Source organism: Megalobrama amblycephala, linkage group LG19 (assembly GCF_018812025.1).
Source record: "Megalobrama amblycephala isolate DHTTF-2021 linkage group LG19, ASM1881202v1, whole genome shotgun sequence".
NCBI lineage: Eukaryota > Metazoa > Chordata > Actinopteri > Cypriniformes > Xenocyprididae > Megalobrama > Megalobrama amblycephala.
In genome coordinates this window covers 39,077,749-39,090,929 of record NC_063062.1, presented here as the reverse complement: position 1 = coordinate 39,090,929, position 13,181 = coordinate 39,077,749, and the positions used below count along the sequence as shown (strand labels likewise).

Sequence of the window (13,181 nt, the reverse complement as noted above, 5' to 3'; positions counted from 1 at the left end):
GAGAGATTTATAAAGAATGAAGTTGTGTTTATGCATTATACAGACTGCAAGTGTTTAAAAATGAAAATAGCGACGGCTCTCTTGTCTCCGTGAATACAGTAATAAACGATGGTAACTTTAACCACATTTAACAGTACATTAGCAACATGCTAACGAAATATTTAGAAAGACAGTTTACAAATATCACTAAAAATATCATGTTATCATGGATCATGTCAGTTATTATTGCTCCATCTGCCATTTTCACTATTGTCCTTGCTTGCTTACCTAGTCTGATGATTTGGTTGTGCACATCCAGACGTTAATACTGCCTTTCCTTGTCTACTGCCTTGAACATGGACTGGCATATATGCAAATATTGGGGTCATACATATTAATGATCCCGACTGTTACGTAACAGTCGGTGTTATGTTGAGATCCGCGTGTTTTCCGGAGGTCTTTTAAAGGTGCCCTAGATTATGTTTTTAAAAGATGTAATATAAGTCTAAGGTGTCCCCTGAATGTGTCTGTGAAGTTTCAGATCAAAATACCCCATAGATTTTTTTTTATTAATTTTTTTTAACTGCCTATTTTGGGGCATCATTATAAACGCGCCGATTTAATGCTGCGGCCCTTTAAATCCCGTGGTCCACGCCCACAGAGCTTGCGCTTGCCTTGAACAGTGCCTTAACAAAGTTTACACAGCTAATATAACCCTCAAAATGGATCTTTACAAAGTGTTCGTCATGCATGCGGCATGTATGCGTCGGATTATGTGAGTATTGTATACTGTTATATTGTTTACTTCTGATTTTGAATGAGTTTGATAGTGCTCCGTGGCTAACGGGTAATGCTACACTGTTGGAGAGATTTATAAAGAATGAAGTTGTGTTTATGCATTATACAGACTGCAAGTGTTTAAAAATGAAAATAGTGACGGCTCTTATCTCCGTGAATACAGTAAGAAACGATGGTAACTTTAACCACATTTAACAGTACATTAGCAACATGCTAATGAAATATTTAGAAAGACAGTTTACAAATATCACTAAAAATATCATGTTATCATGGATCATGTCAGTTATTATTGCTCCATCTGCCATTTTCACTATTGTCCTTGCTTGCTTACCTAGTCTGATGATTTGGTTGTGCACATCCAGACGTTAATACTGGCTGCCCTTGTCTAATGCCTTTTATAATGTTGGAAACATGGGCTGGCATATGCAAATATTGGGGGCGTACACCCCGACTGTTACGTAACAGTCGGTGTTATGTTGAGATTCGCCTGTTCTTCGGAGGTCTTTTAAACAAATGAGATTTATATAAAAAGGAGGAAACAATGGAGTTTGAGACTCACTGTATGTCATTTCCATGTACTGAACTCTTGTTATTTAACAATGCCAAGATAAATTCAATTTTTCATTCGAGGGCACCTTTAAACAAATGAGATTTATATAAGAAGGAGGAAGCAATGGGGTTTGAAACTCAATGTATGTCTTTTCCATGTACTGAACTCTTGTTATTTAACTATGCCAATATAAATTCAATATTTAATTCTAGGGCACCTTTAAGCTTGGTTTTAATGTCAAATACACCCATAACCAAAGCTGCTAAAAAGTGGGTGGGAACAGTTGGACTCGAACCAAAAATGCACTATTTATTAATGCAAATTAATTATTCAACATCATAATTTTCTATTCAAATATCTCTGGTCAATTGTTCATTTTGTCTTTTACTAGTGTTTCCTTATCCTGATATGTATTTGCTTTCAGTTGATACATTTTTTAAAAATGCTTCATTCAGAAAGGCCTGTTTCTGATACTGCTGTTGTTCATCACTTTTAACACACAGCTCTACATGAGCGTCTTTAGAAAATGGGCTGCTGCTTTCACAAGCTTTCACTGAAACTGGCAAGCTGTGACGTATGTGTGAAAAACTCCAGTGATCCGTTTTAGACCGACCTTGGCATAAATAGCTTTTCTCAGTGTGCTGCCATCTGCTGTGACTGCCACATACAAGGCGCGCCTGACCCGGCTCAAAACAGAGCACTATGGGCCGTACACAAACACATTCACAGTTATTGTCTTCTTCATTATATAATGCCACGGTGTATTTAAAAGAATGTTTCATTTAAGCGTGCCCTGTAGTTCCTGTGTGTTTGATTTGTGATGTTGGGTCTCCGGTCTTGAACTGTGGCCCAGCGGTGCTCCCTTGGACTGTTTTTTGTGTGTTTGTGTGGGTGGGTCCTTGATCTGTGTGTGTGTTACCCATGATCTGAGAATGATTCAGACTGAGTCATGTGTTCTGGAAACGAGTCATTTCTATTATCTATCATTCTAGCCATGCTCTAGATTGCCAAGTGGAATGAAACAGAATGATATAAATATGAACTTAACAATGGGATATTGGGACAGATTTTGTATGCAAAGCTGTTCTGAATTAATACATTCCCCTGTGAAAAAGAAATACACTTTAGAATACATTTAATAGTACTTTAAATTTAAAGTACTTTAAAAGCATATACTTAAGTGTGAACTGAATATAATGTTTTCTGACACTTAATTGCATTTACAATTGAACAAAAATATATTAGAGTTTGAATTTATATGAAATGCAGTTAGTGAAACTTTAGAGTGTTTTTGGCTAAAATTTACTTTAATGTCATTTCTATTGAAACTTGTATATCATTAAAATTATATTTGTAATTACACATATGTAATGAAGAAGTGGCAATTAAGTACATTTAAAATATATTAACTTTAAATGTAATATTAAATAACACTACAGTGAATGAAAATGATAATCAAGTATTTTACATGTGCTTTAGTATGTTAATCAACACCAAAATAAGTGTACTTCTTTAAAGCAGGACAAAATATTCTCTAAAACATAGTGATTTAATGTACTAGTTAATTTCAGCGGGGCCCGTCGCAGGTTTGGGCAAGGAGTTCGGGTGGCGGCGGCAGGGCCAGGCGTTTGAAGCCGACATTATTACAAAGTGGCGCCGGCAGGGCACTGGATGGCGCCGGCAGGGCTAAGCGTGGATGGCGCCGGCAGGGCTAGAAGCGTGTGGCGCCGGCAGGGCTAAAGTACATGGCGCCGGCAGGGCAAGAAGCACAGGTGGCGCCGGCAGGGCAAGAAGCACAGGTGGCGCCGGCAGGGCAAGAAGCACAGGTATACAGTGGCGCCGGCAGAGCGAGGAGCTTGGGTGGTGCTGGCAGACCGAGGAGCTTGGCGCCGGCAGGACAAGACGCTTGGATAGGAAAGCAGAAGGAATTTTATAGTATAATTGAGATACTATTACAGTATAGTTGATTTTGCGTTGAATAGGCGAACTTGAGAGCGTTGCAATAGACGAACTTGAGAGCGTTGCAATAGACGAACTTGAGAGCGTTGCAATAGACGAATGAGAGCGTTGCAATAGACGAATGAGAGTTGCAATAGACGAACTTATTTTTGCATTGCGAAGCGGCCACCGGGCTGGGAGCGAAGCGGCCGGCAGAGGTTGGGAATGCCAGCCACTTGTGAAGTCAGCGGAGGATCAGCCACACTAAGTCCTCTGCGCCCTTTTCCAGAGAGTGACGTGACACTGCACGGTCAGCTGAGACGTACGTGACTCTGGGCGTCAGCGGAGACGTGACGTTTGGGCGTCAGCGGAGACGTGACGTGACTTGGGCGATCAGCGGAGACGTACGTGACTCTGGGCGATCAGCGGAGACGTGACGTGACTTGGGCGATCAGCGGAGACGTACGTGATGTCAGCGGAGACTATATGGGCGAAAATACGTGACTCTGGGCGATCAGCGGAGGTCACTCTGGGCGATCAGCGGAGACGTGACGTATGGGCGATCAGAGGAGACATACGTGACTCTGGGCGATCAGCGGAGACGTGACGTGACTTGGGCGATCAGCGGAGACGTAGTGACTTGGAGATAGTGGGACATACTGGTGTTTTTAGTAGCCGCCATTTTGTGAATGTTCTTTATGCGGCGTCCAAGTTAATGGTGTCGCGTTCTTCTGCGACACCCACTAAATGCAGTAGTAAATGTTCAATATAACAAATCCCGTCTTTGGCAACTAGCTGAAATAAATAAAATGTTTTATTAATTAAATTATTTATTATTATATTATATTATATTATATTATATTATATTATATTATATTATATTATATTATATGCAGTCAAACCAAAAATTATTCAGACATTTTAGATATTTTTGATATATTTTTACTAGTGGGTGCAGGACACTATAGTTCATTTATGTAAGTGAGAATAGCAAAATAAAGTTAACTGTGACATATTATACCCAAAAATTCTTCATACAGTGGACTACCAGTAAAATTGATGAAAATATGGAACCAAAAATTATTCAGACACTTTGACCTGACCATGTTTTGCTAAAGTGTTATCTGACATAATTAAGATTAATTTTTTCTGACACAGTTTAACTCTGAGATCTTGTCATATTTTATAACCATTTTTTTAACTATAGTGAATAAACTGAATTAATGAATGAAATGTTCAAGGTGTCTGAATACATTTTGGTTTGTGTGTGTGTGTATATATATATATATATATATATATATATATATATATAATTTTTTTTATTTCAATTAACAATAACAAAAATGGTTTTATGGTTGTTTTAGTTTTAGTGACGTATAATAACCCTGCTGCGAACACTGAGTAATCAATATTGTGAGGCCATTTTCCCAGAAGAAAAAAGTTGTACATTTTACATGCACTTATGAATGAAAAAAGCTAATGTAAGCATTTAGGAGTGGACTAGTGTATTGATGACCTCAAAGATATCAAAGATCAGTGTTTAAAGAGTCTTTAAACTCATTGATCAAATTAACAACAGGCTAAATTGTTTTCTTTTTGCACATCACAGGTGGAACCGCATCGTCGAGCTGGTCGAGCAGAAGAAAGATCACCTGGACTCGATCCTGCGCATCCAGAACTACTTGCTGGAATGCACAGAAATCAAGTCCCAGATTCAGGACAAACGGAAAGCCATAGATGCCACGCAATATGTGGGCAGTGACCTGGGCAGCGTTCTGGCACTGCAGCGCCGTCTCTCCACCATGGAGGGAGCTCTAGCGGTTCTTGAGCCCAAGCTCCTTCGCCTTCAGGAGGATGCGGAAGAGCTTGCCACATCCCATCCGGACAAGGCCGTGGACATCCTGGTTCCCTTTGAGGGCATCAGCGTGGAGTGGGAGGAACTAAAGCGTACGTTGCAAGGCTGCGAGGACTCTTTAACCGTTGCTGGCCGTTTGCAACAGTTCATCCAGGACTTGGATTCCTTTCTCACCTGGTTGGTGCAGACTCAGACAGCTGCTGCTTCCGATGAGCTTCCCAATGCTTTAGAGGACGCAGAACGGCTAATAAACCAACACGCCGCGCTGAAAGAGGAGATCGGAAGGTATGAAGAGGATTACGAGCGTCTGCAGGCTGTGAATGAGCTTTTGGAGTCTGAGGAAGCGCCGCTGCCTCACGGAGCTCTGCAGCAGTGGCTGCACAAGCTGGATGTGGGCTGGAACAAGCTGCTGGAGATGTGGGAGAGCAGGAGGGAGGTGCTGGTGCAAGCTCACATCTTCCATCTCTTCCTGAGGGACGTCAAGCAGGCTGAGGCTTTCCTCAATAACCAGGTGAAGCCCTTCACACCTCTTTATGTCAGTTGCACTGTTCAAATTTAAAGATTTTTTCCCCCTAAAATGTTATTGCTCAGAGTTCACTCTTTCATAGCTGAGAAATCTGAAAGGAGGTCTCATTTATGCTTCTTAACAATTTTTTTGGTGATACATTTTTTCCAGAATTCTTTGATGTATAGAATGTTCAAAAGAGCATTTATTTGAAATAGAAATCTTTTGTAACAGTTTTTCCACATTTTATTCACCCTCAAGCCATCCTAGGTGTATATGACTTTCTTCTTTTAGACAAACACAATCGGAGTTATATTAAAAAATATTCTGGCTCTTCCATGCTTTATAATAGGAGCGAGTGGTACCCTAAATTTTGAAACCCAAAAAAGAGCATCCATCCATCATAAAGGCCCTGATATACTTCAAACTAAATAGAAGATGTGACATAATTTTGAACAAAATCAGGCCGAAATTATTTTAATTTGTAATAACATTTCTCAATATTGCTGTTGCTGTATTTTTTATCAAATAAATGCAGTCTTGGTTAGCATAAGAGACTTTTTCAAAAACATTTAAAAATCTGAATTATTCCAAACTTTTAAACAAATTGTTAGAAAAGTGACAGGGCAGAAGAGAGGTTAAATAATATATTTAAATACAGTTAAGTTTAATTACCAGATTTGTCTAAAATGTTTCTCATACAATATATATATTTTAATTTATTAAAATTAATGGAGGTAATTTGGTATTTGAAAGAATCTGACGAGAATTTTTTGAAGTCTCATACTTTATACTACAGAATTTGATATCTGAGCACAGTTTGAGACTTCTGAAACTGGGGTCAACAGGCGATCACAACATAGCAAGTCTGAATACTGCCGTCTGTGCTTAGTGTAAACCAGTTCACCCTCGGAAATGAGGAAAAACTGAGGGAAAAGTCAAATGCAAAAAAGAAAAAAAAAGTGAAATCATATGAAGTGCAAAATTAAAAAAATGTCTTCATTTGCTCTCCTTTAGATCTCATTGCTGAAACAAATGATATATTAAAGGGCTTCATGTATGACTTTTATTTTCTGTGGATTAGAGTTATCAGACCATTAGGAGACAAGAACTGATCTGACTGATGTTTTTGGGGTCACATTTTTAAATGTCAGGGGCATCAGGGCAGTTTAAGGTCATTGCTCAGTTCTTATTCTGAGACATTTGCTGCTTTTTATGTCGGGTCATCACTTCATAAAAATATCTTAAATGCAGTTTAAATGTCAGAGGACATGCATTTCCTCAACCCTGTCGGGGTGTATGTTAGAAGCTGTGTCTATTCTGGTTTGCTAAAAGCCCAGAGTTGCTTTCTGTTGCCTGCGGGCACAGAATAAGAGCCATCTGAATCCACACTTTAATACATGCCATCGAGCATGAACTGGTTTGCGCTAAACACACATGGCAGTGGCATTCATTAGCCTCTTTTCTTTTCCTTAAGAATGTTTGAGCTTCACCTTTCTATGCGAAAACACTGTAAGGACAACTAAACCGTTGGCAATTATGGTTTTAAAGGATTAGTTCACTTCAGAATTAAAATTTTCCTGATAATTTACTCACCCCATGTCATCCAAGATGTTAATGTCTTTCTTTCTTCAGTCGAAAAGAAATTAAGGTTCCAGGATTTTTCTCCATATAGTGGACTTCACTGGGGTTCAACGGGTTGAAGGTCCAAATGTCAATTTCAGTGCAGCTTCAAAGAGCTCTACATGATCCCAGACGAGGAATAAGGGTGTTATCTAGCTAAACGATCTGTCATTTTCTTAAAAACGTAAATGCTCATCATGCACATGCACTGCTCTGCGATGCGCCACGCATTACGTAATCACATTGGAAAGGTCAAGCGTGATGTAGGCGCATAAATTCACAGCTTTGGATGAAAACATAGCTACAGAAGGATATGGGAGCATTGAAATTGTTTCAAAGTGTTTATTATTGCAGTACCACCAACGGCTTGCCATTTGCCATGATTATGGATTTGCTTTTAGTGTAATTGATCTGGCCTCATTTTAGATGCTTCCTGTATATTTGACCCTATCCTTCTCTCCTCTCCTCAGGAGTCAGCGTTGGCCCATGTGGAGCTCCCCACCACAGTGGAGACCGTGGAGGCAGCCATCAAAAAGCACAAGGACTTTACCACCACCATGGAGCTCAACCTGCACCGCATTAAAGCCGTCATAGAGGCGGGAGAGAGCCTCATCAGTCAGAACAACATCTATTCAGAGCGCATCAGAGAGAGAGTGGATCTACTCGCTAACAGGTCACAACTAAACACCTATAATGATATTTAAACCTTGTAGAGCTGGATCATTCTCAGGAAACAGTGCCATTTGTGCCTGAAACATCCAGGATATTTTTCTATTATTTCATTTTAAAACATTACTGCTTTATTTAAGAAATCAGTAACCTCCAATATTAGAATTAGTGGTCAATAAATATGTTTTTTTTCTATGGTTGATTCTCCCAATCATATCATATCATTTCTATTTTAAAAGATATGTATTTACTAATAATTTAAATGTTTTGGGGTAAAACTGTCCTTATAAGTATATTTTTAAAAAGCTATACTTGCAGATAATATAACATTAATTAAATAAAATGCCACAAACGTGCACTTATAAGGAATACACTTTATATACAGTTTCTTAACGCACTTAAGTACACTTTTCAAAAGTGCATTTTATAATATTGTCAAATTAAAAGTGTCCGAAAACATGACATTCGGTTTGCATTTAAGTATATATTCTTTTAATGTTTATTTAGGTAATTATGCCATTTTTGTTTGTGTATCCTATCTAATCTACATTTTATTTTTTTTTAATTAAAATGAAATGGTGATGAGTAGAAAAATTGGTGGATTTTCAGATGAAAAAAAAAACATTTTTCTTTTTCATCACATATAAAAACATTGTTTTGTGACTTTATCAAATAAGATGACTAAACTTAGTATACTGTTAATTATATCTGTAGTAGGGCTGGACGATAAAACGACAACAATAATTATCGCAATATATTTCCCTCAATAAAATTAGAACAAAAGTTTGATCAGTGTTATAATAATGCAATATAATGTTTATGCACTATGCAAATAATGCTGCACATGCATGTTGCAGGCCGTCGCACTGGTGCCAATACCAGTTTTCCTGATAAGCACTGCCATTTCTGTTGCGTATGAGAAACATTTGCATTAAACGGCAAACACGGCAAAATGCTTGTTTGAACCGTGCCAAACGGACCATTTATTAGCTCTGCTCAAAACACACCGCAGCGTGAGCTTAGAGTGAATGCGTTTACTTGCTGACTGTCTCGATCACATGACCAGTAAACAGCGCTGTGAGATCCAGTGAAAAGTGTTCAAGTTTGGTGCAGAGTTCTCCCATACAAACCACAAATCAAATGCCTTGTTGCGATTTAAACTAGTTAAAAGCCAGATGAAACAGCACTGACATTCTCACCCAGAAAACAGGAGAAACACTGAGCCACAGCAATATAGTTATAAGGCTTTTCAATCCACAAATCACCAACATTTACCATGGATTTATCTAATAAAACAAACTGTAACCATGGTATTGTGGCAGAAATGTGGGAGAATCATATCAAATTTTATTATATTAATGTAGACATTAAATGTATTAAAGGGGTAATGGAATATAATTTTTATTAAAGGTGCCCTAAAATTAAAAATTGAATTTACCTTGGCATAGTTGAATAACAAGAGTTCAGTACATGAAAATGACATACAGTGAGTCTCAAACTCCATTGTTTCCTCCTTCTTATATAAATCTCATTTTTTTAAAAGACCTCCGAAGAACAGGCGAATCTCAACATAACACTGACTGTTACGTAACATTCGGGATCATTAATATGTACGCCTCCAATATTTGCATATGCCAGCCCATGTTCCCAACATTATGAAAGGCATTAGACAAGGGCAGCCAGTATTAACGTCTGGATCTGTGCACAGCCGAATCATCAGACTAGGTAAGCAAGCAAGAACAACAGCGAAAAATGGCAGATGGAGCAATAATAACTGACATGATCAATGACATCATGATATTTTTAGTGATATTTGTAAACTGTCTTTCTAAATGTTTCGTTAGCATGTTGCTAATGTACTGTTAAATGTGGTTAAAGTTACCATCGTTTCTTACTGTATTCACGGAGACAAGAGCTGCCGTTATTTTCATTTTTAAACACTTGCAGTCTGTATAATTCATAAACACAAGTTCATTCTTTATAAATCTCTCCAACAGTGTAGCATTAGCCGTTAGCCACGGAGCATATAGCCTCAAACTCATTCAGAATCAAATGTAAACATCCAAATAAATACAATACTCACATGATCTGAAGCATGCATCCAGCATGCATGACGAACACTTTGTAAAGATCCATTTTGAGGGTTATATTAGCTGTGTGAACTTTGTTTATGCAATGATAGAGTCGAGAGCTCGGGAGGGGGCGGAGAGCGCGAGCAATTAAAGGGGCAGCAGCTTGAATCGGCGCATTTCTAATTATGCCCCAAAATATGCAGTTAAAAAAATTAATTAAAAAAAATCTATGGGGTATTATGAGCTGAAACTTCACAGACACATTCAGGGGACACCTTAGACTTATATTACATCTTGTAAAAAAACCTTAAACTATAGCAGTTTTTGTATATTTGTATTATACTAAATGTCTTTAGGCTACTGTTTTTAATAACAAATACCACAGAAACAATATAGTTACTTTTTTACCATAGTAGTGAGTTACAATGTGTGATTTTACCTGTGGTTAACTTGATCCAAATACTGTGGAAGACCTTAAGGGGATTTTACCCTTTATAAATGAGTTCTTTACAATTTTTACAGATGTTACTGTTTTTGTTAATGAACATAAATTTACATCTGAATCCCAACTCAAGCTACTGCAAAATGTGCATTTCTAAGAGACAAAGCATGTGATATTAATTTGTAAAGTGCTTGTCTTGTTCTAATGAGAAAACCACAATTAAAGGGTTAGTTTACCCAAAAATGAAAATTTCTTACCTAATTACTCACCCTTTTGTCGTTCCAAACCCGCAAGACTTTCATTCATCTTCGGAACACAAATGAAGATCTTTCTGCAGGAATCTGAGAGATTTCTGTCCCTCCATTGATAGCTGACGCACTTTGATGCTTCAACAAGAGAATAAAAGCCTAAATGAAATCTGTTAATCGTATAAAGCGATCGTGTTTCTTCAGAAAATTTTGACTAAACCACTCAAATTACATGGATTAGTTTTACGAACTCTTTATGAACTTTCTGAAGCATCAAAGTGTCAGTTGTGTAGCTATCAATGGAGGGACAGAAATCTCTCAGATTTCATCAAAAAGATCTTCATTTGTGTTGCAAAGATGAACGAAAGTCTTACAGGTTTGGAACGACATGAGGGTGAGAAGAAATGATGACAGAAATTTTTTTGGGGTGTACTAACCCTTTAACTCTCTGGTTTCTACATCTGCCTTTAAACTTGAAAGAAATAAAGATTTCACATTAATCGTGATAATTATTGATATCGACTGATATGAAAAAATGTTATTGTGATCATTTTTTTGGTCATATCGCCCAGCCCTAATCCGTAGTATGTCATAGGGACATAAATGATTCAGAATTGGCACCATTTCTTGAAAATGACCTAGTTGTTGTATTATGTTTTTCACTCTTCTTTATGTCAAAACCTCTATTCTGTTATCACTTAGCATTTGTAATACAAACATGTTGCTCTTTCATTGTAAAAGGAGTGCTGTTGTTCCTCTAAGACGACCCACCACCTGACGTCTGTATCTGCCCTCCATTTCACCGTTATTGACCAGGCAGCTGCTCCTATAGACAGCATTGAATTTAAAATGTTTTTCCATAGAGGCATAACAAAGAAACTCGCTGAGAATCCACAGTCACTGATCTGAATGCAGTCTCGGTGAGGAGCGTGAAATTGGATTTCGAAGCGCATTTGTATATGGAATCTGTTACGGCACAGTCTACCTTCTGTTTTAAACAGAGACTCCGCTATAAAACACTGTTACAATTGATTGATAATAGGTTCTTATTCGTTTAGCACAAATAATAAAAGAGTTTCTGATCGTTTCTGTATTTATGTGCCACTCACAGAGGGAACCAGAACCGTGAACACGCTAAGCAGTGGCTTCATAAACTCAATGACCAGTGGGAGCTCCAGAGGTTTCTACAAGACTGCCATGAGGTAGGATGAGTGCCAACTGAGCACAAACAATAAAATCTGTCTCATACTTTGCCTTTGCTTTAGAAAAATGTGTGAAGCTTGTGTGAGAGATGATTTTTGAACGAAAAAAGATGTTTGCCTCTGTAAGTAAATGATCAGTTTGCACAGTCGAGTGTGGATGCACCACAGTGCAGGTTTATGAAAGGTTTTTGAAAGAAAGAAAGTATTTCTTGCAAGTAGCATAACAAAAATACAATGTTCTTACAGAGTGTCCTAACCAAATGCAATGTCATAGTGATATGTTTTATGTTTTTTTGGTTTTCCAACTGGTCGAGATAGTCAAGCCACAGGACATTTTAATGTTCACTTGTTTTAATTACAGTGGCATCATTCTGTGTAATCCCGCCCACAGTGACATTTCATTGGTCCAAAATCCTGCTCCATATGTTTGCATATTAAACATCAGATATGTTTGATTGACTGTGATTGACAGACTTCAGCGTGGACAAATTGTTAAAATTTTGCTGACCCTTGTGAGAACGAAGTGCACTTAATTCTATTGATTGTGCACTTTGAGTGTGTTTTAAATCTGAAAAGAATATTAAAAATCTGTACTTCCAGATGATATAATATTAATCAAAAAAAATTCCACTTAAAGAGAGTAGACTTTTGTGACTGTTTCTTAACACAGTTAAAGCTGCAGTCCGTAACTTTTTTTGGATAAAAGTTATCCAGAATTATCCAAAATCAATTTTTGAGCAAGTACATAACCAGCAAGTGTTCAAAACTATCTCCTTACCTCAGCCCGATTCACAACGGTAAGCTTGTAATAATGTTTTATAATTCGAGTGGTACTGGTGGGTTTCTACTGGAAATTCAAGCATGCAGCCATTCGTCTTTGCGTCATTACGTCCAGTCTGTTGACATAAAGAACAAGTCCAGGCTAGTAGGCTATATTATTTGAGGATGCTGCAGGTGACGGATCATTTATAGCCTTTTCTCGCAGCAATAATTAATTTATCATTTTGATGGTGGATTGTATGGTATGACAAATGGACAATTAGAGATTAGGCTGTACATTAGACTACTAAAGACACAGCCACGCAATGCTGATGTTGTTAACTTTAACAATTTGAGAAAAAAGTATAACAACAATAATAATAATTTGCACGTTTTCATGTGATATGAGCTAAGCGATCGTTAGATTAATCAACATTGATAAAGTGATTTATTGTAATGCTTTTTTTTCCTCAGTTGGTCAGAACAAAAGTGGCAGATTTGTTACTTGTTCAGATGACATTTTCTTATTTTGGTCATACTT

The 13,181-nt window shown here is 37.7% G+C and overlaps 1 protein-coding gene across 8 annotated transcripts in view; it reads left to right on the top strand.

The window, feature by feature from the left end:
- LOC125254115 (spectrin beta chain, non-erythrocytic 4-like) overlaps positions 1–13,181 on the top strand; it is a 103,784-nt gene that overhangs the window by 38,628 nt on the left and 51,975 nt on the right. For all 8 annotated transcript variants that reach the window (XR_007181599.1, XR_007181600.1, XM_048168555.1 and 5 more), the window contains 3 exons: positions 4,875–5,631; positions 7,719–7,921; positions 11,791–11,881. Coding sequence is in view for 6 of the 8 variants with exons in the window: in XM_048168555.1 (XP_048024512.1) it covers positions 4,875–5,631; positions 7,719–7,921; positions 11,791–11,881 (1,051 nt within the window). In the remaining 2 variants the exon portion in view is untranslated. The remainder of the gene's footprint in view (positions 1–4,874; positions 5,632–7,718; positions 7,922–11,790; positions 11,882–13,181) is intronic.